General features: G+C 54.7%; 1 protein-coding gene across 3 annotated transcripts in view; it reads right to left on the bottom strand.

The window, feature by feature from the left end:
- The window catches only part of Sh3rf3 (SH3 domain containing ring finger 3), a 329875-nt gene that overhangs the window by 76860 nt on the left and 226331 nt on the right, over window positions 1–26684 (bottom strand). For 2 of the 3 annotated variants that reach the window (XM_078028832.1, XM_078028831.1), the window contains one exon: window positions 16738–17103. The exons of the other annotated variant lie outside the window; for it this stretch is intronic. In XM_078028832.1, coding sequence (XP_077884958.1) covers window positions 16738–17103 — 366 coding nt within the window. The remainder of the gene's footprint in view (window positions 1–16737; window positions 17104–26684) is intronic. 3 annotated transcript variants of the gene reach the window in all.

The following is a 26684-nucleotide window of genomic DNA, read 5'->3' on the forward strand; positions in this document are numbered from 1 at the left end:
GGTTGACAGAGCACGGCACCTGCTCCCAAGACCCTGCGGGGCTCAAGTCTTCAAGGGTGCTTTATGCAGGACATGAACTGAGGAAGGTCTAGTCCAAGGTGGTACCCTCTGGGCATCAGGTGTGTGCTGTGATCTGTGGTCACTCTGGGGTTAAGGGTGGCAGAAGGAACCTCAATGCCAAGGAAACTCCTGCCTGGGGAATCTTTGGACTCAGCCCATGAGGGCCATGTTGTCCCCAGGGCCCTTGCTGCCTAGCTTATCTGTACTGCTCCCATCCTCCGTGGGACAGCTGTCTTGTCCTCTTCTTCAAAGGTATCAGGAGGCATAGTGGGTTAGACTGTGCCTCTGTCCCCCCAAAGACAGGCCCAGGTCCTTACCTGGCACCTGTGAACATGACCTGGTTTGGAATGAAGGTCTCTTGCAGCCAGGGTAAGAATACTGAGAAGAGAGTGCCTTTGGCTGGAGTGGGCCCCCAGTCCAGTGACCAGTGCCCTAATATGACTCAGAGACAGAGGGGAGGGAGAGCCTTGGGCCACCAAGGCAGAGCCTGGAGCCATGCGCCTACGAGTCCAGGAAGGCCGAGGACCCTGGCAGCCTCTAGAGGAGGGGAGAGAGGCCCGGGATGGTTCCCCCTGGACCTGGGGGCGGAACCGACTCTGCCCACAGCCTCACTTGGGCCTTCTGGCTTCAGAACTGTGAGAGGCGCAGTTTATGGAAGCCCCAGGAGACAGCAGAGAGGGGGTGTCCGGTGCCTGGGGAGAGTGAAGATCCACGTCCAGCCTCGGGGCTGACAGCAGCCACTCCCTTCTAGACCCCGGGAAGGAGCAGAAGAGGAATCCCCACAGACCTGGAGCAGACGGGCACCTTGGCACAAAGCAGGTGGGTCTGCCCACGGATGGTGTGTCCTCAGGTGGACAGAGGTCACCAGAGGTCACAGAGATGAGAGGAAAGAGCCCCCTGGGAAGCTCCCTGAACCTAAATGGACTCACCCCCACTTCTTAGCTGGGAGGGAGCAACGAGGTGCTTCTCACAGACTCTGCAGGTCGGATGAGCTCTGCCCCTGCCCAGCGGGTGCGCCCCAGGCCACAGCACACGTGCCCTGTCCACCAAGTTAGGCGCCACTCCTCCTTCCCGTTTACACCGCGGAGGTTCGGGCGTGAGACCACCGAGAGGTGCAGCTTCCTCCACCCAAGGCCCTGCGACTCTGACACCTGGGAGGGGACTTTTTCAGAAGCCCCTGACAAAGAGAAGGCTGGGTTTCCCCAGGCAGCCTCCGCCAGACCTCAGCCCTGGGCCTCTGGGCAAGGAGAGGCTCTGTGGGGGCTGGGCCGGAAGTTGGGGGCGTTCCTCCCTGCCACAGACCCTGGGGTCCTCTGTGTGCTCACTGCCCTCTCATGGAGGAAAGCCAGAAGCTGGGGGCATCCCCACCCAGGCAGGGGCCATTCTCCTTGACGGAGCTCTCCCAGCAGCCTGGGATCAGCGCCCCGAGCTCTGGGGCTGCAGGGAGTCGGAGGGCAGGGCAGGAAGAGGGAGAGGACTGTGGAAGGCTGCCCACTCCGGCCTCCAGGACTGCCCCCAGGGCCTCTGTGAAGAGGACAGGCCCATCCTGAGCCCGACCTTCCCACTCTCCTGTGATCACTGAAAACAGGTGGCCAGGGCCTCAGGCCCTCCCCTTGAGGTTCTTGAGAGCTTGGAGGTGTCATAACACGGGCTCGGCAGGTGGACGGTGCTCAGAGAGCTCGCAGGGACTGCCTGACGTCACACCAGTGTGGGTCCCTGTGCACAAGGGGACACAGCCTCTGCCCTGTGGCCCTGGCTCTCTGGGGGACAGGCACTGGATATGGAATGACACCGTGGAGCTGTCCCAGCAAGGGCCCTTGCTGGGCAAGGCTGGGCCAATGGGGGCTTCTGGAAGGCGCAGGAAGGCTCCTTGGGGTGGCAGGGCAGGGCAGAGGTGGCTCAGAGGAGCAGGGAAGAGCCCAGGCATGCGGAGGCAGGAGGCTGGGTACAGGGGCCAGTCAGACAGGGAAAGCTGGACGGAGGGGACAAGGCCAGGCTGTGGGGGCCCTTCGCAGACGCCTCTGGTCCTCACTCTAAGGCCCCCAAAGGCCCTAGAGGGAAGCAGTGAAAAGGTAGCCACTGGTCAGACCTCCTGCCTCCTGGGGACCCACCAGGAAGCTCAGCCAGGGTCAGGGACAGGGAGCAGTGGAGCAGGACAGGGCCAGGGTGCTCTGAGCACCAGCAGCCCTCATGCTAGGGCCAGGTACGGCCAGGGAGTGTGTGTCATCCCCACCAGAAACTTATAAATGGGCATTTTTTTTTAAAGAGAGAGAGAGTTTTCTAATGTCTATTTTTCAGTTCTCAGTGGACACAACATCCTTATTTTATTTTAATGTGGTGCTGAGGATCAAACCCAGTGCCCCGTGCCTGCCAGGTGAGCGCGCTACCGCTTGAGCCACCTCCCCAGCCCAGGAATGGGTATTTTTAAATCGCCACTTTATAAAACGAGGAAACTGAGGCACAGAGAAGGCGGGTGGATGGCTCACAGTCACACAGCCAGCGAGCCGCCAAGGCCAGGCGGGAACTCTACAGGCTGGTGCCGGAGCCCACCCAGCACCTGCCGCCCCATCTCTAGTGGTTACCACAACACAGATTGGCTGTCCTAGAGTCCTCAGAGTCACGAGTCCTGACGTCAAGGTATCGCGGAGGCCAGCTCCTCCTGGAGGCTCTAGGGAGGTCCGGATTTCAGCTTCTGGAGCCCCCGTGCTCCTCAGCTGGGGCCCCTCCCTGCACCCTCCCACCCCATCCATGCCTCCGTCATATCACTGCCTTCTTTGACTTTGGTGCCCCTCCCTCCTGCAGGACCTTGGGGTGACACTGGGCCCACCCGGGGTCATCTCCCATCTCAGGATCCCGGTCCCTTTTGCCACGTGCAGTCACCCATTCACTCTGTGTGCCAGAGTGGCTCCCACAGAGCTGGCTCTAAATCCTAGTTACCTGGGCTTCTCTCTTTTCAAGTGGGAGAGAGAGAGACAGAGAGAGAGAGAGAGAGAGAGAGAGAGAGAGAGAGAGAGAGAGAGAGAGAGAGAGAGAGAAGGGGAAAAAATCCTGTCGACCTAGCAGTTTCCTATCAAGAATGAATCCTAAAATAACCGGAAAAGTCAGAATAGAAATGCGGACAAGGGCTTCACTGCAGAACTATTTATAGTGGGAACAAATCAAGCTACTAGAACTCAAATGTCCCACAGTAGAAAGCTGAATGGCCAGTGATAACTCAGGACACCATGCCGTGCTGGAATCCACAGAGATGGGCCGAGGGGGTGGGGTGGAGTGGAGTGCATGAAATGGAAAAGGAGGTCAGAGAAGTGGATATGGAGGATTACCTCATCGCTATAAAAAATGTATGTATATTTTCTGGCAAAATCTGTAAATTTACATATCCAGTGATAACATTGGGCTTTGTGGGAGATAGGATTTGGAAGAATTTTATTAATTTTTTTTGAAGTTTAGTCAGATGCAATGGTGCACACCTGTAATCCCAGCAGCTCGGGAGGCTGAGGCAGGAGGATCACAAGTTCAAAGCCAGCCTCAGCAACTTAGTGAGGCCCTAAGCAACTTAGTAAGACCCTGTCTCAAAATAAAATAGAAAAAAGGGCTGGGGGTGTGGTTTAGTGGTTAAGCACCCCTACGGGAACAATCCTTGGTACGAGAAAAACCAAAGTTTCTATGTCCAAATTTTATGTCACTTAGTATGAAGTGACAATGGTTTTCTGAACATTCAAATTAATATAAAATTACAGGGTTAAGTTGTTGAGGTCTGTTTACAAAGCAAGCTGCAGTTGGTGGTGAGTCCATGCCTTCCTGCGTCCACACGTGCCATCACGGAGGGTGATGCTGGGAGCTGATGGGAAGGGCCAGGGTGAGGGGCAGCATTAGAGAGAGGGCTGGGTCCTGTGGTCAGGCCCAGGTGGCAGTGCACAGTGGCAAGACAGTCAGGTGGGCAGCAGGAGGAGCAGATCCACAGGATAACTGACCCAAACCAGTCCCATGACACCTTCCTCAGCATGCCGCCTTCTCCAGACCAGCCAGCCCAGGACTCCACACGCAGAGCACCAGCCAGTGTCGGGGCGGGGACTGCGGAGAGCACGCCCCGAGTCTGCCCTAGTCTGGCCAGTGAATCTCCACCTTTCCAATGTGCCCAGTGGCCTTGAGCTGCTCAAGCCATAATTCAACAGAAGGGATGATGCCTTTGTCCAGGAGAGACAGAGAGATGAACTTTCATCTGCTGCAAGGGCAGGGAGAAGTCTTGGCTGAGAAGGTGAACTTTGCCGGAGTGTGTCTCACAATACAGCAGCCTGGAGGCTACGGACCCCACCTTTTCAGGCATCCCCCATTCCCCTGGGTGAGCCAAACATCAAGCACCCCACAGGGCGTACGTGAGGAGGCTCAGAAGGACTCAGCTGGGGGCACTGAAGGACTCATGGCACGAGCAGCCACAGGGCCCCATTGGTGGTACTGGCCATCAGCTGCTGAGACACTCACTGAGCCTAATGGCAGCTTCAGGGAGTTTTGCTGGAAATCTGGCCCCCAGTTGGAACTTGATACAACAGATACATAGGGTTTCACAGTTGTACCTTACTTGGAATTGGAACGCGAGCAGACAGGTGTATTGTGGACGTGTGGGTGTGTACTTTCCCAAGACCAGGAGGAGAAGACCGAAAACTGATGCTCTGCAGGGCCAAGTGGCCGCGCCTTCCTGGCACCACTCGGCAGCAGTGCTCAGAGTAAGGGTGCCTTGGAAGTCCTGCTGGGTGGCAGCAGTACCAGGTGGGCTCTGCCCTGGGGGATACAAACACTAAATATGCCAGAGAATGGTGGTGGGCTGGTCACAACTTCCCCATGGAGCTGGGTCCTCCTCTGAATCAGATCCTCATCTCTGCCACCATCGATGCCAGGATGGGAGCAGGGGCTGGGGAACCCTCTCACTCACCAGCTGAGCTCTCGCCTAGTGGGGACCCCAGACCTCTACACATGGAGCATGAGTGCCAGGATTGTGGGGCCTGCTCAGTGGCCTGCCAGCCAGCCAGGTGCAGCTGACCCCAGCAGGAATTGCAGGGTCAAAATGATTCCGATTAGAAACTGACTGTAAAGGGCACAGCATAGGGATCCCAAATGACCAGCACCCTGCTGCCCCTCTTGCATGCTGTAGAGTACTCCCCTCATTCACTTCCACATCCCAAATGAACAACTTCTCCTGAGGTACTTATGACTGTCTTGAAGCACAGTAGCATATTATATGAGAGACAAAGAGAAGTCCAGTTTGAGATCAACTCTGATATCATGGTCCTTACCTTCCAACTCTGACCACAGTCCACAGGGCCACCTAGGTCCCTGTCATGGGCCAGCTTCCTCTTTACTGCAATGGCCTCTCGGATTCTGCTTAGATTTTTAATGGCTTCATTTTACATGATTCTGGGCATTTAGGGCAAAAGTGAGGAAGTCAGGCAATGATTAAAACTAAGAAAGGAGAAGGGGCTTTGCTTGCTTTGGAATAAACACACTGGGGGATGCTGCCCTGGGCCAGACATCCATCCTGCTCTGAGATCAGCTGGTGGAAATCTCTTCTTTAATTTCAAAGCCGAGTCCAGCCCTGCTCACCACAGAGCTGTGCCCATCTGCCCTTTTTCAGGAAAGAACATTGACTAATAAAGTAGGTCTGCATCATATTATTTGTGAAAGACTCCAAAAGGGTCACGTATCAGGATTCCACTTGGGGGTCAACCCATAAATGTTGGAGAGCTGGCCCACCAGGCAGGTGGCTTGATTCTCAGATTCACTGATTCCACAGAGCAATAATTCAGCAATCCCTTTAGGTCTGCTGTCTAAAAATACAGGTCATGAGCATTTAACGCGAGCCCAGAATCAACTGGGAGGGACCCTGCAGCATCAGCTGGCAGGGTCAAGGGTCACTGAGGATGCCCTCATCAGATGGAGTTCACCATGGTGCCAGCAATAAAAAGAAAATGTGCTCAGGAGCCTGCTGACGCTGCGTGGTCCTCCAATACTTGGCATGACTGTGCGATGCTCCGAAGCCAGGAAGGACCCTGGCTCCTACACCTCTTTCTCTCCCCGAGGAAGAAGCTGCCCAGCCGAGTGGGCGTGCACACCCTGGAGCTGCTGGTCAGTAAGCACTGGGCTCTCCTTTGTGATAGTGACCTGCTTCAAGAAATCACAGCCTCCCCAGTTACTGGCATCAGCTTCCAGCTGCCTTGCTGCAGTTCCCCGATTCTAAATCGTCAGGTTGTTACCAACACGAGAGGCCCCTTGCTACAGCTTAATGGGCCCCTAAGTCGTTGCAGGGAACCAGGCCATGTTATTTGCTGTTGGGATTAATAAGAGAGAAAAATGTGTGTGTGTGTGTGTGGGGGGGTGGGTTGGCAGGCAGCATAGGGGCTCACAGCTACTTTCCTCCATATTGGCACAGGCGATAGACCCTGAGAAGAAACATCTCCTCATTTTAATTTTTAATATGAGTCCAGAAAACACTGTCGTCACCCCAAGGAGTAGTGAAGGAGCATGTTTTATTCATCACTCGCTACCACGCCATTACGCACAGTGTAAATCAGGCCCTTATGAACTTGCCTCCCAGAGAAAACTTTAGAATAAAACATTTATGGCCTGGTTCCTCTGCTTAGCTCTGCAAAGAACGGTGAGCAGCTTGCGTAGCCAGAGGGCCAGGGGGCAGGGCAGAGGCCCAGGAGCCCAACCCAACAAGAGAGCTGCCCAGGGGAGGAGACTGGCCGGCCTTCTGCCCACATGACTTCTGCCATGCACTCACCACCTGAGGTGGAGGCTAAATTGACCTCCACGACTGTTGGCCACCCTCTCTGCCCCCGCCCCAGGCACTCTAGGTTTGCTTCTCAATTATTATATGCTGGAGCAGCCCAGCTGCTGACTGGATTGTCTGGCTCCGAGACCAACCAACTCAATCACATATCTGGCCCAGAGTCCCGGCCCCTGCTTCCGTTTTTGTGAATGAAGTTTTATTGGCAGCCAGACACATGTACCCATTTACATGGCCTCCAGCTGTTTTGACCTTGCAAGAGCAGAGATCCAGAGTTGTGGCAAAGCCCACATCACTCCCCACATCTAAAATATTTACCATCTGGTCCTATACCACAAAATACTGGCCAACCTCTGCTGCAAGAGTCTGTCACGAGAGCACGAGACACCAGATTCTGCTGCCAGCTTACCGGAAAGTCATTTGGACCAACAAACCACAGCTGTGGCCAACAGCTTAACAAGTCACCCCATGACATCACTAAGGAAGATAAACCAAAGAAGGAGGAGACTTGAGAGAGACTTGAGAGACTGAGGCAGGATCACAAGTTTGAGGGGAAACCCTCGGCAACAAACGGAGCCTCTCCTGTCCTGGGAGAAGATGCAGGCAATGGACTGAATTCAACTCTGATTCAGTGTGAACCTCACTATCCACCTGCTTCTCTGTGGTCTGCTTGCTGGAGAAACATGCTCTGCTCAGAGCAGCTCGGCGGCTGGTCTTGTGGATCGGCAATCCCAGGGTGACAGCCTGGGCATGAGAGTTCAGGGGGTGCGTGGGGTCAGAGGAAGCAGCTGGGACTCCTGCCCCCCACCCACTACACCCTGCCTCCAGATGCTGCCACAAGATGGGGAGACAGGTGGCCCAAAGCTCAGCACGGAAGAAATCAGAGCAAACTCTGGCAAGACAGAGAAGAGAAGGGGGAGGCAGCCGGGGAGCCAGGGATGTGGGGAAGGTTCTTACGTTCCTCATCCTCCGGGAACAACGTTCACCTTTGTCCCTGAGCCCCGAGATCTGGACACTCCTGGAGGAAGCCAACCTCGGTGACACCTGGTGTCTCTGCTGACTTGGTTTCTTCCCACTTTCTGGGTGCGGATCTGTGGTCCTTCCTGCCTTCCACCCTCTGTGGCATAGATTCTGTTCTCATCTCCAAGGGGACTGGGTGTCCCTAAGAGGTTGGGGACCCATGACAATCACCTCCCTGTATCTATCTGCCACCGGGTGCAGGGAAAGAACCAAGGCAGCCAGGAAGTCAGCAGGCATTCCTGGGCTGGCAGGTGCTCCCGGGTGCTCACCCCTGCCCAGGGGACACCTCCCTTGATGGTGTCCTTCCCTTGTCCGCCAGTGGATGACCCCAAGGCATAGGCAGAAAGCTGCAGATATGGCTCCTATCTCACCAAGCAGAAAAAAAAAATTAAATGCCATCAGCACCTAATGTTGTGGGTGAAAAAGTTTGGCACTCAATAAAAGTAGAATCAGGGGGTTGGGGTTGTGACTCAGTGGTAGAGCGCTGGCCTAGCATGTGTGAGGCACAGGGTTTGATCCTCAGCACAAAGGAAGGAAGGAAGGAAGGAAGGAAGGAAGGAAGGAAGGAAGGAAGGCATTGTGTCCATCTACATGTAAAAAAAAAATAAGAAAAAAAATAGAATCAGGATGCTCAGTCTTGGGCAGCCAACGCATTCTCTGTCCCCACTTCCAGGCTGTCATGCAGGCACAGCTACTTCCAGATTTGTAGGGGAAAAAAATCGTTTGGGGGTGAAATCTTCACCATGGGATTTCTTGTGTTCACCTGGGCTCACTTGGTAATCTTTTTTTCTTTTTGGTTTGGTTTTTCATGCTTCCTTATAAAGCATATAATTAAATTCATAACTTTCTAAAAATGATTTAAAGAAAATAAGCCCTGGGGCTCGGTCATGCCGGCAGCTCGTGCTCTGCAGGTGGGTGCAGAACCAGCAGGCTGCAAAGCCAATAAGCAACTGAGACAAAACAGCCTCCGAGCGCCAGGCCTGGGGCAGCCGAGCTTGTCATTTTCTTCTGCTCTTTCCCAAGCACTTCCTCCCACTCGGAGCATCCTGTCCACCCATCCCACGGCAGAGATAAGACCCAGACAGCCAGGGGAGCTGCACCTGCGGAAAACGGCAGGTTGGCGATGCATTTTAAAGATGCCCAGGAGCTTCCAAGCAGAGCTCTCCTCATTTATTTCTCAGACATGGAGACACTCGAGAAATGTTCTTTTGATGTTCTCCCAGCTGAATTCCAAACACCTCCCCTTCCGCCAGTTTAAAAGGGCATTTCCCCCGTCTCAAGGGGTGGCTTTCACGGGACTGATCTGTGGGCCATGAGGCCCTCAGCAGCTGAGAGGGGGCGAGGCTGGGTGAAGGAGCCGGCACCTGGCTGCACAGGAGTGGGCCTGTGTGCGCCCACATGCTGGGGCTTATCGGGGACCTTTACCTAGGCAAGTCGTCAGTCCTGCAGAACCAGCGCGTGCCACACGGACAGTCCAAGGACAGCCATCAGATCCTCTGGGCTGTTCACAAGTGTCACCTCATCCCTCAGTACGTCATTTTCTGCAAACAGCTTTTCCTGACCTCTGTGTTCAGCATGAAGACTGAGAGACAGAGACCCTGGGAAGCAGTGCTCTGGCCTCTGGTAACCAGGACCTGGGTTCTCCTCCTCGAAGCTTCATTAGACTCTGCATCGCCACCCCCTTCAAGGACATGAGCAGAAGAAGTCATGGGGCCACTGCATGGCTGCCACCTTTTGGCACTGCCCAGTCCCTGGAGACTTCCTGCATCAGGGGTCAGCAACTTTTTCCTGCAAAGGGTCCCATAATAAAGACTCTGTGGGTCCTACCATCTCTGCCACGGCTGCTCAGAACCTCTGCATGGCCTAAAAACAGATGTTATGCAAAGGGGTGGGCGTGTCTGCATCCTGCAGGAACTTTGATTTATTGAGACAGGCGGTAGGCCACTTGGCCTGTGGGCATTTGTCAGTGTCCTGGTATGAGGACGCTATAGAGCTAGGCCCTGAGCTGCCTGTGATCCACCCAAGTGTGAATAGGAAATGAGCCTGTTGCTTCATGTCTCCAAGAGTGAGAGAATGCTTGTTACACGGCATCACCAACTCATGCTGACTGATGCAGAGTGCTCCATTGTGAACTGGGTCCATTGAGGTTCCTTCACTAGTTTGGTGACGACTTGTTTGATTTCTGATTTGGTTTATGAGGAAATTCCTCTAAAATGTAAGTACAGTCATGTGGTGCATACTGATGTTTTGGTCAATGATGTACTGCGTATAGGATGATGGTCACATAAAATGATAAAGGATCTAAAAAAATTCCCTGACATTTAGAGATATCATAAGCACAGGCATTCCCCATGTGTCTACTAGGCTGCCAGTGGTATAAAAGCAGAGCACATACACATATGTGTACAGATCATAATACCTGTAAAGGATGGTAAATGACTGGGTTATGTATTCACTTTTTTGTGGTACTGGTGATGGTGTGTTTACATTTTGTATATGTATCGTTATTTTAGAGTGTACTCCTTCTTCTTAAAAGGAAAAAAGACTGTAAAACAGCATGCTGTGCCACACCGGCAGCAGCCTCGGGTCTCTTGTGTTTGCTGTGTCTCCTGATCCCATCGGGAAGCCCTACTGAGTGGCCCACCATCTAGGTTTCTGTAAGTACTCTTTCTGTTTGCAGTATGACAAAATCAACTTGCAATGCGTTTCTCAGAACCTGTCTCCATCTGTCACGTGACTTGCGATCATTTCCCAATTTGATTCAATGACTTTGATAAGCAGGTATCTGAATTTGTACTCATGGAGTCAGCCCAAATGGCTCCTCTCTCTCCCTCTCCTTCTCCATGACACCCTTCTTCCCCAGGGGAAAGTCCCCCAGGACCCGTGATTGGTGCTCCATTATTCACAAGGAGATGAGCTGGCCCTCTGACCTCTCCAAAGAGCAGGGAGAAAAAACCCTTTGGGGTATAAATGTGAGCAGGAAGCCATCTGAGGCTCGGCCTGACCCTGTGCCCCTGGGGAGCACTCAGCCAGACACCTCACAGCTGTGTCCTCTCAAGTCCTGGAAGTGGTCTGGAGCCTGCAGGGGGCTGGTAGTGACGGGAGCTGTCCCTGTGGGGAAGGCCACCGAGCCCAGCAGGCGTCACGTCATTCTAAATGTAAGACCATTCAGGGTGCAGTGCTGCTGAGCCAGGTCAGAGGTCACGTGGCCCTCCCAGGAAGAAAACGGCTACCGATGGGTCAGGCAACCTGGGACTGAGTGTGAAGGCCTTCCAAGATCACCTGGGCAGCTCCAGAGATCAACTTGCCTGCAGGGAGATTCAGGAGGGAATGCCAGGCAGAGACTGAGCTTGGGAAGGTGCAGGGTCTTGGCTGAGGAAACTGGAGATGATATGTCATCCTCAGCCCCACACACGCCTTTGCCACCACCCTACAGAACCTCCAGGGTCCCGCGCAGCACCTACCCAGAGAACGAATACTGGAGAAGAGAGAAATGACTAGAATACATGAGGCTCTGAAGCCCTAAGAGTCCTCTCTGGAACCTTAGGCTGGGGATGCACTCCGACTTCCTAAGCATCACGCAAAGTTGCTGCAGCCATCATTCGACACACACCCCAGGGAGGGGTGCCTTGTGTCTCCTCATCTCACATCAGACCACACTGGGGGAGGCACAGCGGCTGTGTCACTTTAGAGACGAGATAGCTGAGGGGGGGAGATGAGGTCAGGTGTTTTGCCAGGGTGGCAGGTACTGGAAATATTGAGCACAGGCCCTACTCTTCGCTGTGCTGAGTCCGGTTTTTGCCTAAGGGAGAGTGAGAGGGGGAGAAGAGTGACCTTATGGAGCACTGCTGCCTGCAGACATGCTCTGCAGTCTCCCGCCAGCTCTCCATGCCCTGAGTCGGCCCGGGCCCTTGAGAGGAGAGGATGTGAGGGGTTAAGGGACATCCTGCCTTGTCCCTACCCCTCCTGACAGCCCGAGTGGGCCAGGAGGCAGGGAGGCTGGCCAGAAGCTCAGCGCTCAGCCGGCCCCCAGGCCCTGGGCCTCGGCCTCCTCATGTCTAAGATGGAAGGATTAACCTACTGGTTCACTGCGAGGCAAGGTGAGCCACCAGGGCGCATGGGGGGAGCTGAGAGTGACAAGGAGCCAAGCCAGAGGAGGTGAGACCAGGGAAGGAGTTATCAGACCTGACCCTGGCCAGTCGTTCTCGGGAGACCAGCAGCTGGACAGCTGTGCACCCTCAGGCTTTGCAGTACTCAGAGCACGTGCCTGAGAAGGAGGGACGCGGGGAATGGCCTGAGCCTCCTCTGTAGAACCCACAGACCCCACTCTTCCTTCCCATTGTCAGCTAACACAAAAGAGAGAGAGCCAGTGAAACACGTCAGGTACACTCAAGAGCTGAGTGAAGGCGCTGCCCACCCACCCAGACTGGGCATCAGCCACCCCGGAGGCTCCATGAAGGTGTGGATCTGCTCTGCATTTAACTCACCTTCGGTCACAGGAATTTAGAATCAAGCCAATTAGAGGGCACCACAGCTGGTGCCTGTCCGGGCTGCTCTTTCTGATGGACGTCTGTCTGCACACACAGCTTCCTCAAACCCCACCACGTCCTACGAAGCACGTGCCCCGGCAGAGCCCATTTTGCCCATGGGCCTCAGAGACTCAGCATGGGGCCCGGGGAGTGGTCCCTTCTCCACTCCGGCTGGCCAGCTTCCGGGGCAGATGGCATGCTGTGTGCACCTTCCTACGGAGCCCAGCGCAGTGTTCACTAAGAGCTCAGTATCCATCAGTGACAACAGCGGCACCCCCTGTTTTAGGCAGCTACTTTCCTGCTGTGACCAAAGGATCTGACCAGAACAATTGCAGAGGAGGAAGAGTTTATTTAAGGGCCCACAGTTTCAGAAGTCGGTCCACAGAAGGCCAGCTCCATTCCTCGGGGCTTGAGGTGAGGCTGGACATCCTGGTGGCAGAGTGCGGTGGAGGCAAGCAGCCCGTAGCATGATCAGAAGGAGAGAGAGACGTCTCCCCTTTCCAGATACAAATATACAACCCGAAGCCACGCCCCCAACCCCCCTCCTCCAGCTGCACGGGGCCACTTCAGTTCCCAGCCACTCAGTCCCTATCAGGGGATTGACTCATTGGTTGGGTTAAGGCTCTTGTAACCCACTCATTTCTTCTCTGAACCTTCTTGCATTGCCTCTCATGTGAGCTTTGGGGGGACACCGTATCTAAACCATAACACCCCTCTCTCAAAAAAAAAACAACAACACACACTGGGACCCTTGACACAATGTCCTACAAACCCTGTGATCCTCATGGCTCAAGAGGAGCTGGGTGGGCAGGTGAAGACTGCACATGCCCGTGGGTCAGCGTGGGTTCCAGATGGGCATCCTCACTGACCTCGCATGCCTGTCACCCCAGCCCCTGGCCCGCGGGGGCCAAGGATCCATCAATCAGTCAAGATGTTCCGTGTCACAGCCTGAATGGACATACTGGGTCTCAAGGGGCCCACGAGGGGCCCACGAGGGGCAGGGCCTGCTGCTGTGACCCTCAGCATGACCCTGTGCCTGTGGGCGTGGAGGAGCCTGGGCAGCGAGCCCTCCCTCTCTCCCTGCCCTGGCCCATGCCCGTGATGCCGGTGCTGCCCCGCGGGGTGGACACAAACGATGACACTGACTTCTTCAGGCCCCCGACGGCTAAGCCCAAGTCTCAGCCACGAACCACAGAATACCCACAGGGGCTCCCCTCACGGGGCACATCCAGCCTGGGGGGGAGGAAAATCTACTGTGGCCGCAGTCGGGCCTGGGCCGGGTGGCCTGGGCCACTTTGGATGAGTCCTCAGGCCAAGGGACTTCCTGACCAGACTCATGGGACCAGGAAAGTGACAGGAACCAGGAAGACCGCCCAGACCAGAGGGCAGATCCGGAGAGTTTGGGGTCTGGGCGCAGCCAGGCCATGGACGGACCCCTGAGCCTGAGGAGGGGTGCAGAGCCCACCCTCGGCCACACCTGCAGGGTGCCTTTTCCGTTCTCAGTAGCTCCACTGAATTAGGACAGGGAGACGCGCTGGGACTACTCGGATCTCTCATCCTTTAGAGTGACCTAAATGACAGTCCACAGCCTGCTCGTGACCTTCAGTGAAAGTCAAACTGCTGAAAAAGGATCCTGGGATCCCAGAACCAGAAAGACCAGCTAATTCAGATCCCTATGGAGTAAGACGGTGCTCAAGTCGAAAAATAAATTCCCTTCCTCCCCCTGGGTGCTCCACAGCAGGCACCAGACTGCAAGCCCTGGGCAAGGGGCCCTCTGCTGCATTAACACAGAGGCCTTGGCAACAGGGGGGCCAAGTGCAAGTGAGGACGAGAGGCCAGAGAGGAAACGGGGTCCTGCACCTGTCTGTGCTGAGCCCAGGACTCTGGGGTCTAAGGAAAGTGCCAGTGAAGATGCTCCCATCCCCCAGAGCCCTGGCAGCACTCCACTAGTGTCTGTCCAAAAGCCCTCTGGACTCCTTGTTCAGAATTCCCAGGGAGCACTGAGGGGTGACCCTGAGACCCCTTGCCCACGAGTCATAGGGCTGAGGGCGGGCGCTGCCTGGGGGCTCCAGGACCACCTTAGGATCAGGAACAAGACTCCTCTCTCCCGTCCCTCCTCCCTTTTATTGATAGGGGTCCCCAACTGCAGTGAGGGTGAGAAAAGGGCCCCCCAGGTGAGCACAGGAGGGGATCCTGCGCCCCACTCCCCTCCGCAGGTTCTTCTGTCAGCCCTGCTGCTGCAACTGCCATCCGAACTGAGTGGGTCACGGAACACAGATTGCAACGGTCTGTGCCATCAGCAGCTGCCCAGGTTACCAGGGAGAGGCCAGAGCTCCGGACCAGAGCCGTCACAGCTAACAAGGAGTGTGATCTCCATCTGGTCTCAGTACCACCATGACATCACCACCCACGCCTCGCTGGGGTCTCTTGCTCGGCATCTCCAGGACATTGGAGCAAAAACCAAGCAAGACCCTGCTGGAAACCACGGATTTCTGCCTTTACCCTCTGGGTATGCGTGCTCCAAGGAGCAGGGCCGTGTTGACCCACCACCACTGAGTCTCTGCGCCCCTCACAGAGCAGCTTTAAGAGTTCAGCCGAGGTCAGAGGGCAGGGTGAGGGTCCCGATCAGATTGCACCTGCCCCCTTACAGAAAATGTAGCCGTGTCAGCTCTTCATCACTGTGACCAAACGACCTGGCAAGAACCACTTAGAGAGGGACATGGGTATTTTGGCTCCTGATTTCAGAAGTTCTATCCATGACTGTCCAACTTGATTGCTCTTGGCCCAAGATGAGGCAGAACATCATGGCAGGAGGGGAAGGAAGAGGGGCCAGGAAGGAAAGAGAAAGGGGAAGGGTCTCAGGGAAGATGAACCTTCCAGAGGACACCCGCAGAGACCCACCTCCTCCAACCATGCCCACCTGCCTACAGCACAGCCCACTAAGTCCATTCCAGGTAAGATGGAGTGGCTAGGTGGCAGCCCTCACAATCCAATCACTTCACCTCCCATCAGCCTTGCATTGATCCAGAAGCTTTTGAGGGACACCTCATACCCAAACCGTAATAGCACCAACAGACCCCAAGGATTGTTTCCTGGGGAATACAGAGCCCAAGGTGTCGATGCTGGGAGTTTCCCAGCAGTGGGAAGCTGTGAGGGCCAAGAAGCAGGCAGGCAGTGGCCAGTGAACCTCCAGACACAACGGCACGTTCCAGACCTAGCCCCAACCTGGGGTGAGAACCAGCATTTTTGTGTGTATGCTAGGGAAATTGTACCCCCCCTCTGCGTAGTTGTGTGTGTGCAGCATGAGTGCATTTGTGTGTTTGTATGTGTGTATGCATATCTTGTCACCAGTGGATATGTGGAGCTGTGCTGTACACAGGTGTGTGTATGCATGGTGTTGGTATGAGTGTCTGTGTGTGCCATGTGTGTAAGTGGCACATTCAGATTAATATGGCACATCTGCAGAAGCTCAAGTATTTAATTTTTTAAATTAAATACTTGGCTTGCAGACCAACCTCAAGGAGAGAAGATGCAGAACATGGAGACATGGGCACTCCCACGTTCAACCTGTGCAAAGATACACGGTCATGGAGAAGGCTGGGTTTGGAGGAGAGGAGACCACACCCCAGTGGGCACATCTGCCTGTTCCCGGGTCTCTCCTGTGAAAGGGTGACAGTACAGCAGTGTGGCTGCAGAGCCGTCCCTGCCAGGGGGGGCAGAGCCCCCTCTTCTGTACTTGATCTGTCCATTCATAAGGGAGAAACTTGCCCAATTTCTGCTCTTTACGTGCCACTTGTGACCAGTTTTTCCAGACCTACAGATAACCACTTCCTTTCTATTCTTTAAACATCTTGCTTTGGTTACTTAGCAAAGAAACTGTGGAAAACACAATCAGTGTCACGTCCAAAGATAACAGGCATCTGTAGAAATAACACTCGTGAAAGTACTCAACAGCACAGTGGATTCTGAGCTCTGGCCCTTTCTCTGCCCAAAGGGACCTCAGCCAGCCCTGCAGAGATGCTCAGAACATCCCAGGACTAAGCCACGGCTTCCCCAGGACAGAGCCATTCACACTGAAGGCCAGTGCGATGGGAGGAACTCTCTCCTGAGTGGCCGCTACTCCAACACGGTGTCCTGGAAACACACACAGGGCACCATGCACACACTTATAAGATTCTTGGAGGTGACTCGTGGCAGGCAGTGGGGAGGGAGCCCCGGTCACCCCCAAGGGCAGTTCCAGGGTTGCTTCCTTCATGCTAGTTCAGAAACGAGCTGCTTGGCACCAAGGTGAGGCTGGAGACCCCGAGAACCTACCTGGGCTGGCCCTGGGCTCTGGGACATTACCTGGGTGGGTGCAGCGCATGACAGATGAGCTAGCTCCCCGATCCTGGCTGCAGCGCGGGGGTCGCTGGAGCTGATGAGAACCGGAGCGCTGATTTCCATGGAATGCCTGTGGCTAGCAGCCTGCGAGGATTTGTGCGTCACACTGAGTGCAGTGAAGGAGTGGCGTTTCTTGGCATTCTTCTTGCCGTCCACACGCCGCTGAAAGGCACTGACCGCCCCTGAGCTGCTTAGAGTGGGGCCCGGGGCCATGCTGGCCCCTGCGCCAGGATCAGAGAGCAAGGGAGAGTCACAGCCGGATGCGGTGGCAGCAGCAGCAGTGGGGCACGGCTTGTCCATCTCAATGAGCTGCTTGGCTGAGTCGTTGAGCTGAGCAAGAGGGGAGAACAGAACGGGCTTTAGTAAACAGCTGTCACATGCCACGTCAGGCTTTTCTGCGCTCTCCCCGTCGCGCGCGTTCCCTTACAAACCAAGGATGTGTTCACCCGGGTCAGATCTTTCTCACAGCATCTTTTGGCCCGAGCGGTGCAGGAAAAACAGAAAGAGGCAGGAGTGACATCTGTGGGTTATTGATTTATTTAGTGGGGCTGGGGGCCAAACCCAGAGGCCATGCAAGATGGGCCAGTATTCTGCCTCTGAGCTACACCCCTTTGCCCACATGGGCAGGTTTACTAAAAAGGTTTCTAGAGCAGCTCAAAGGCCCAGGGAGCCAAGATAGAGGGCAGGTGGCTCCTCAGACATGGGGTGGGGGAGTTTCACAGGGGCCAGGCACCTGCGTGGTCCCAACCTTTTCAATTGACATTTCCAGGACACACATGCAGCAATGCAGAGAGAGAAGGACCAGCGGTCAGGGAAGGAAGGCAGGCCAACCTCACCGAGACCCCGCAGGCCCTGCATTCACCGTGACCGTGGGTTCCTGCCTGCCTTGCAGCTCTGGAGAACTCAAGCCTGTGGTCACACACACTTTCTCATGGGGTGACTAGTGGTGGCCCAGAGCCTGCTCTGGTCAGGGTGAGCCACGGAAGCCCTTTCCAGCGATGACCTCCAATTGACACGGCGGTCACGATCCAGACACTGACCTGAGTTGTAACCCAAGAGGATTCAGAGATGGATTTCCCTGGATGGATTCGGCAAGGATTCAGGACCCCACTCCTTCCCAGGCCCCCCACCCAATCCCAGGCCCCCCACCCAACCTACCATCTAGCAGAGTGGATTCACAGTGGAGCTTGCCTTTGAGGAAAGCCTCATTTTGGGCGGGACACATCTGGAAGTGTGGGATGACAGGTGGAGACCATGAGTCGCCTGTGATTCCCGGGAATGAATCCTCCAGGTGGCTAGGCCAGGCCTCTTTCTGGGCTGGGCCACCTGGGTGGCAGCTGAGTGGGTTGCCTCGCACACCCACTGGTGGCCCTGTCAGTACTGGCTGACCCAGCTGCGTGGGCACCTGGTGCAGCCTGGGGTTAGGTGACGGCTCAGCTCAGTGTCCTGGTCTGGATGTGAGGCGTCCTTCCAGAGCTCTGTTGTCCGTGCAGGCGTGTTCAGAGGTGAGGTGATTCGATGGTGAGAGCTGTGACCTAATCAGCTCATCCTCGCCTGAGCGCACTAACCAAAGGGTAACTGTGGCAGGTGGGGAGTCGCTGGGTAAACCGGGTCCCTGGGGTGTACCCTAGAAGGATTCATCTTCCCTGGGCCTCTTCCCCCTCTCTCTCTCTGCTTCCAGGATGTCACGAGGTAAACAGCTTTCCTCTGCCGTGACCTTCCGCCATGATGCTCTGTCTTGAAAGTGGGTCAGCTGACCACGGACTGCAACGTCTGAACCATGAGCCAGAATAAACTTCTCCTCCTCTAGGGGGTTCTTTCAGCTATTCTGGTCACAGCGGTGAAAAGGCTGACACGCTCACCATCTAGGATCAATCCTGTCCCCTGATTCCCCAACCTGGAGGCCTGACAGGGCCCCCATCTTCTCAGTCTGTCTAAGTTCCCATCTAACAGGGGGTCTACTGTGATTTAAAAGAAAAAAAAGACAGAGAACTATGCACTGCGAGTGCAGGGTGGCCAGGAGGAGAAAGCAACGCTAGGATCTGCGGGGATCATGAGCACAAGGCAGGTTAAGGCAATGCCACGCGCTGGGTAAACGGCGGTGGGATCCATGCTGTCTCCAGCAGCTTTGCAGAAGCAGTCGAAGAGGCTACGTAAACGCCAGCCGGCCCCTGGGGTGGCCGGCCTCCAGGAACACAGAGTTAGATATCAGGGAGCTCTGGACCCCTCTCCGCTTTCTTCTCACGGAACCGGAACCGCGGAGCTCTTCTGGGCCCCCGCCGGGCCGGCATAGCTCGTCTTCCAGGGTGACATCTGGGGCTCGGGACCCACACGTGACGGTGGGCACTACCACAGACGCTCTGCAGAGAGCAAGAACGTGGGCTGCTCCTGTCCAGTGGCTTCTCAGACACCGCCAGAAGGCCGCGGAGGGCAGCGGGAAGCCTTTGTGGGGAAAACAGGGCCCAGCAGAGTCTGGAATTCAGAGGCGAGAGACGGGCGGGGAGTCCAGGAAAGTCACAAAGTGGGGAAAGATCAAACAGGAAGTGGAGGCCAGTACGGGCCCAGGTGCGGACCCCCAGGTCACCAGCAGGAGCCCTGCCCTCCTCTGGCCCGCTGGACAGGTGGAGACGTGGCGGCTTGTGTCTGTGGTGCCCTCTTCTCCGCGAAGCCCTCTGATGGGACGAGAGGCCAGTGCACCCCCCCCAGGCTCTCACTCCCCTGGGGCAGAGTCCGATGTCAGACTTGGCCTAGGAAAGTCCCCTGAGTCCTGTACCAGGTCTGTCTCGGCAGGAGCTACTCCCTGGCAGCGCCTTGCTGAGCTAAAACAGCCGAAGCTCTGCTAAATCGGCACCTGGAGAAGGGAGAGTCCTCCTCACAGGCCTGGCCCACGGCGCTCTCCCTGGCAGGCGGGCAAGCCGTCACCTGTGCAGCCTGGCTGGCCCTTCCTGCTGCCACCAGACCAGCTCAGGCGGGGGCTGCCCTCATTTCCATTACAAATACCTGCCTCTCAGAGGGAGAGGATGTCTCTCACTCCAGGCTCCAAAAAAAAAAAAGTGTGATCCCAATCCAGGATGATTTCCTACCAGGAGGCTCAGCTGTTTTGCTCTTCTTTGTGGGATTATTAGTTTGCTTCCTCAGAAGTGCTACTCAAAGAGCAGCTAGGCACCAGTTCCCTCTCCCAGCCCTTGTGGGGCTCCCCGAGTACCGAGGCCTGCACTCCTGGACCCGGAGTTCCCGCTGCTGTTCCGCAGGGCCCAGAGGGACAAGAGAGGCAAGAAGCAGGATGCCTTCCATCCACGGGCATCAGGCATGTGTCACACCACCTCCATGTGTCTCCCTGACAGAATCGCCTTTCTCCCCAGAGAAGCACAGCTAGCGCTCAGTTGGCCCGTGGCTCTGTGAAGTTGGCATTGGAAAGTTCACTTTCTCATGGATATGCCATAACTTGTGCATGGATATGAGTGATTTCCAGTCTTGGGTAATTAAAAATAAAGCTACTGTGGATAATCATCATAATAAATTCTGTTTTCAGGACCAGGAAATCCAGGCACCAGCAGGTTGGTGCACACACCCAGGAATCCTGGGTCACCATATGAATGATAATATGAATTTCCAGGTTTCTGTTGTCAGCGGTGGCCATGGCAACCAATGGAACTGCTTAGCAGTGCCATATGTCACCTCACGAATAACCACGCTGCACCCCCTGAATGACGGGGAGCTGGGGGAGGGGCAGCCTGCCTTTTCCCTCTTACCCTTAAAAGTCCAGGCCCGTGGTGGGTGCCAGAGTGAAAGCAAATAAACCTCCCCTAAAGCTACGGGTTTCAAGAACCCAGAGGAGAAATAACGCCTTCTGCCTCCAAGCAGTAGCTGTCCCCATTTCCCAAGTTCTGGCGCCCTTGACATCCCTGCCACAGGCTTGTGGACTGCCATGGAGGACCCTCAGGAGGGAGAGAGGCACTGAGGGTGGATCCTGCTACTCAACTTGCCGCTGTGACAAGAGGCTTCTTGTTGGAGCCCAGCTGCTTCCTGGGTCTTCCTCCTTCCTGCCACAGGGTCCTTGTTCCAACAGCCGAGAATGGACTGCGTCTGGGGTTCTCATTGGGCATCACGACACAGGACACTAATGGACCATGTGCCCGGGGCTGGCTGGACTGAGACACACACAGTGGACCCCTCAGATTCTGTGAACCCTACGGAATCGGAGACTGCTGATGGCACTCTGTGACTGGGTCCCAGGGCTAAGACTCATGGTCCAGGGCAGCTGGCCTTGTCTTCCTGACACATCTCCATTATCACATTGCAAAGATGGACCTGCGCCTGGTGATCGCCTCAGATGGTGCTCCTGGGCCTCCAGGCGCAGGATACCCCCGTCCACTAGCAGCTGCCCACAGCAGCAGCTCCTGCACGGGCTCTGTGAGGAGCTGCCGTGGTTTTCCACTTTGTCCCATTCCAAGTTGGCACAGAACCACACTACCAACAGGCCGCCCCCTCCGGGAAGCCCAAGGCTGTTCTTTTGCCTTAGCACCAGGCAGCGGGTATACGGCTCAGTGGCCCAAGAGTCCTGAGAGGGGGGGAGCATGTCAGAGGAGGCTTCCCCCTCCCTCCCTTCACAGCCAGAATGTTCTGTGCGTGGCTGCTCACGGCCGGCTCTGAGGGGCAGAGTGGGAGGTAGAGGATGTCTCCTGAGATTCCACGGGACAGGCTCCTCCGGAAACAACAGGGCTCTGCTGCTCAACCTGCACAGGGTCGTGTTTGTCCAGTGGGCACCTCCAGCCCACACAGGCTTGCTCGCGCTCAGACGTAGCCCACACAATCCCCAAAACTCACTGCTGATGTTTTTCTTTTAATGGAAATAGAAGACGTTTTCAACTTCCATATGAGGTAGCAAAACGGTACCAATGACACGTTAAGTCTTGCTGAGTTCATTCACTTCTCGTGAGAACTCTCACTAGCACCAGGACAGGAGGTACCCGTCACAGAGTCTCCCTCTGTGGGTGCCCTCTGTAGGGCCCAGCCCAACCTAAATGATCCTGGGAACACGGTGGGGAGGTTAGCTCAAGTAGATGGGTACAAGGTAGCCAGTAGGGCCAGGATGGTCAGGCCAGGTCTGGAAGACCCCTGTCTGTCAACTGCTGTGGTGTGAATGTGCATGATGGTTTGTGTGTTGGACATTAATCCCAAATTCACATGTTGGTGGTATTTGGAGGTGTGGGGAGTGATTTGGATTAGATGAGGTCCTCAGGATAGGGTTCCCATGATGGCTTTAGAGGCTTTATAAGAAGAGGAAGAGAGGCCCAAGCTGGCACACTTGCTCTGTCTCTGCCACGTTATGATGCAGCATGAAGCCCTGGCCAAATACTAAGCAGATGCCAGCACATATTCTTGGAAGCAAGAGCCAAAGAAACTTCTGTCCTTTATAAATTATCCAGCCTCAAGTACTTTGTGATAGCAACTGAAAATAGACAAAGACACGGCTGTGAGCTCTGTGACTGCATTGCTGTCTCGTGGCTTAACAACCGTTCTTCCATGACTTTGTCTCGCCACCTTGATCAGTTTAGATGTAGTATTCTTCCACAACTACTCTTCCTTTTAAACTACAGCCAAAGAGTCTCTTCTACCCATTGTTAAAACATTTCCATGGAATCACTGCGTTCTGGGTCTATCTGAATGCAGGGGAGAGGCTAAATAAATAGCTCTCACTCTCAGGTCGACGGTGAGCCCAAGGCTAGCCTGGCACTTTGACATTCGGCCCATGACAGCATCAGAACACTGTTACCCAGAAACCTCTGTGTCTAATGAGAGGACTTTACACTGAATGGATAGAGAATTGATTAATTGGAGGGCAGGGGGAAGGAATGAGGTCGGGAAGCCAAACATCAAACAGCACAACATGAAAAGTTGGGAGGTGCCCCGTCGCTAATAGCTAACAAGCAAGATGTCTACACCCAGAGCCTGTGTTCTGACTCAGGGCACAGGAAGTGCCACCTCAGCACATCTGCTATGAGGAGGGGTAGGGCTTGCGACCCTGGTCTCAGGGAGGAAATGTGTCCCGAGACCCACGTCTTCATGGAATTCCAGGAAGCCGCCAAGATGCACGGCGGAGAGCAGGTGCTCGCAGTGTAACATAGCCACAGGGGACTCTTCTGGGCTCATTATTCAGACAATCGATAGGGTCAGCTCCAGGTCCTTGCTCCGGCTCCACAGGCTGGATTCAACCCCACATGCTTGATTCAATTATTTTAGGTGTGGACTAAAAGTAATCGAAAAACATTGTGTCTGTACTGTGCTAAGCATTGATCACACCCCAACTCAGCTGAAGATGCTGGAATGCTATAGGGGAAAAAATCTGCTCTACACAGTTCCTATTCCAGTGTGCCTCAAAGTGCCAGGGATCTTTGTCAGGATGCTGATTCTGGCTCAGCAGATCTGGGATCGTGCCCAACTTCCTGCATTTCTACAAGTTCCCAGGAGCTGCTGCTCCTCCTTGGCAGCCCACGGTCCAGTAGCAGGCTTCCAGCAGGCAGCCTACAGATAGGACAGCAGCACGGCTGGGCTTCCTGCTTGGCCTCCGCCTCTACCTGCTGCTCCCACCCGGTGGCGCACAGAGTTCAGGTCATCCTGCTGATAAGGGGCCCGTTATTCCTCAGAGCGTCACAAACAAGGAGCAGATGAAGAATGGCCTTTACCTGCCTGAAACTGTTATCAGAAGGAATCTCAGGAGCTGCTCACTGCCTCATGCAGCTGGGCATGTAGAGGCAACCGAGCTCGACTTTGATCAGAGGTGGGGTTTGGGTTTTGTTTTTTTTTTTGTACTGGGGATTGAACCCAGGGGCACTCAACTACTGAGCCATATCGCCAACCCTTCTGAGTTGCTTAGGGCCTCACTAAGTTGCTGAGGCTAGCTTTGGACTCGCGATCCTCCCGCCTCAGCCTCCTGAGCTGCTGGGATGGCAGGCGTGCACCATCGTACCTGGAAAACACGTTGTTCTTACCCAGACTGCACCACCAGCAAGGGGGGTGGGGAGGGAAAGAGTCCCTCCTGATGCTGGCTTCCCTAGAGTCTTTGAGGGAAAGGCTACCAAAATTAGGGGCTCTTGGCCATTGACTGAGCTGGTCAGAAGCAGGTGGCCTGGTGGCAAGCCCTGGCCAAGTACTTCTGAGATCCACCTTCATCGCCTGGCTGCTCACCTGACCCTTGTCAGCCACCCGAGGCAACTGCAACATGGTCTGTTTACAGATGAGGAAACTGAGGCTCAGAGAGGTGGAGGGACTTGTTCTGGACAAGGGGCCTGATGGCCATTGCTTACTCCATTTCTGCCGCATCTCATGGGGTTCCCTTGGGTGCATATAACCTATGCAAAGGGGTGCCTTTCCAACCTTGCTCCATTTTTAGGTTAAAAAAAAATAATAATGCATTCATGGAGGCATACGTGTGCCCTTAGCAACTAGAAGAGTTTGGATTCATTTTAGAAATTCAAATGTGCATATCTGAATATCAACCCTTTGTTGTTGTTAAGCATGACATGAAAATGAGGTCAGCCAAGTCTCACGCCAGAGGACACCGGCTATGGTTACAGGGTGGAGGGCATCTCTTCTCCCTTTTATCTATGTCCTTACAGGTCTGATGACAAGGCCAAATTTTTATTTACCGTGAATGCTGAACTCGGGAATACAGATTGAGCATCTCTGGACATGAAGTCTGGTTATGGAGCATCTAAGATGTCAGATTTTCAGATAATGAATGTCCAACCAGCAAAACCTATGTAAGTATTCCCAAATCTGAAAAATGTGGAAATCTAAAACATTTCTAGACCCATGCACTTTGGATAGAGGATCCTCAGAGGTTGCTACGGCTCTAAAGTGGCTCTCGTTCATTCATTCAAGAAACACTTCTGTGCACCAGCAACAGAAGTGGCTTCCACCCTGGAGGAGAGCTCTGTCCTTGGAACCATGGATTGTAAAAAGGGTGATGCATACCAGAACAGCACAGGAGTGTGACAGAGACCCAGCTGAGGGCAACCAACCGCATCCAAGCACAGTTGACATCCCGACTGCTGGCCAGGCCTGCAAGACCCCCACACCCCACCATCAGGTGGAGGCTAGGTGCCCCATCCCAGGATGGCTGTATTTGCACAGGTCAGGCTGTGGCCCTTCTCCAAAGGGGCCAGAGAACCAAGGCAGTTGTTCAGATAACCGAAGTTTCAAGCAAGACTGACCCAGCAATGAAGCCGAAGGTGGGTCTGCACTGCGCTGCACAGGTCATTGCATAGAAAGGCCTAGAACAGGCAAAGGTTTTGGAAGAGATGATGCCTGAGAATCACAGGAGGGAGAAAGCACAGCTTTCACTGCAGTCGTCTCTGATCATAGACTGGAGAAGTCCCCACCCCTGTCAGGCACAGGGCAGCAGCAGGAGAGGTGGATCGTGCTGTTTTAGACACGCAAGGCCTGCCTTGCCCACCTCTGGGTGCTGGACACTCTCAGGAGAGCAGACGAGCCAAGCCACATGAGGAGCAACTTTGCCCAGTCTGCCCACCTGCCCCTGGTGTCACTCAGGTCACAGTGACACCCACACAGCACACTGCCCTGCGGCTGTCCTGATGGGCAATTCCTGGGAATTGGCGGGCATCCTCTGCAATACCCTGTGTCATGGAGGTGGGTGAGTCTGCAAGCCCTGGGCCACGCTGTGACAGAGCGCCCAGGAACGACCCTCACATGCAGGACCACCTCCTCATCCTCCACACCCAAGCCCCCGAGAGTCCCTCAGCTGCCCGCAGCAAACACCGACGACACAGCCTTCCTGAGCCCCAGCCCTCCCGGGCTCAGTTCAAGGTCAAGTCCCTTCCTCCCTCAGGTCCGGGGAGAACTGAGGGCCACCTTCCTGAGTTCCGCCTCTGGGTACTAAGAGGTGTTCCCTTCCTGTCCATCAATCCTGCTCCCAGCTCAGTAGCAAGGGCCCTGCCCACATGAAGGAAGGCTCCAGGGGAGTCCTGCTCCAAATAAAGGCCAGACAACAGAGAACTTGCCTCATTTCCAAGAATGTGTCTAAGTCCTAAAAAGGCCCAGGAGCAGCACAAGGGCCTGACTGGTGCCTCTCAGAGGGACCTGTTGTTGGAAGTTTCCAGACTAGTGCAACACCCTGGGGTGATCTTGCCTGAAGGTGAATTTAAAAGGAGACAAAAATGGAGCTTTCTCAGCAAAGGAGAGGTACACGAAGGGCCTTTCCCCCAGGAACACTGGGGAGACCCCCGACTGCTGGGCACTGGGGAGACCCCCAACTGATAAAGACAGCCAGTCTGAGGAGAAACGAGGAAAGTCGTGTCAGAGATGACGCCGCCACAGAATTCAGGCAGAGACAGGTGGCAGCGCCACCGACACGTTCCCGGGGCCAGGCCAGTAACGCAGTTCTGAGCATGTGCCTCCAGCCTACATTTTCTAGTAAACCAAATGTTATTTACACCCTAGACACGCAATGTATATATTTTGGTTATGCTTGTTTGGCACACTGAATATACACACACACACACACACACACACACACACACACACGACACACACGATGAGGTTTGAATATGAGCTGGCCCCCCAGAAGCTCCTGTGTTAATGCAAGAATATGAATTTGGTCACAGCAAAACATACATGTAACACTATATACATATATATACATGCACGTGTGTATGTGTGTATGTAAAGTATGGTCTCTGGTAGACTGCATGTTTATAGTACAAAATAGATATTTACATTATAAACACAGAAGTAGTAGAAACCAAAAGTGACAAGTTAAAAAGTTTTGAATAAGAAATCCGAATAGATGTTCTCCTGCTTCCTGTCCTTGCCCAGCTCCATCAGCCCCCACTTTGGGGATTGTGGCTTGGAACAGTGGTTTTCAAGCTGTGAATTTATTGGGTCCTGAC

This window comes from Ictidomys tridecemlineatus, chromosome 12 (assembly GCF_052094955.1).
Source record: "Ictidomys tridecemlineatus isolate mIctTri1 chromosome 12, mIctTri1.hap1, whole genome shotgun sequence".
Lineage (NCBI taxonomy): Eukaryota > Metazoa > Chordata > Mammalia > Rodentia > Sciuridae > Ictidomys > Ictidomys tridecemlineatus.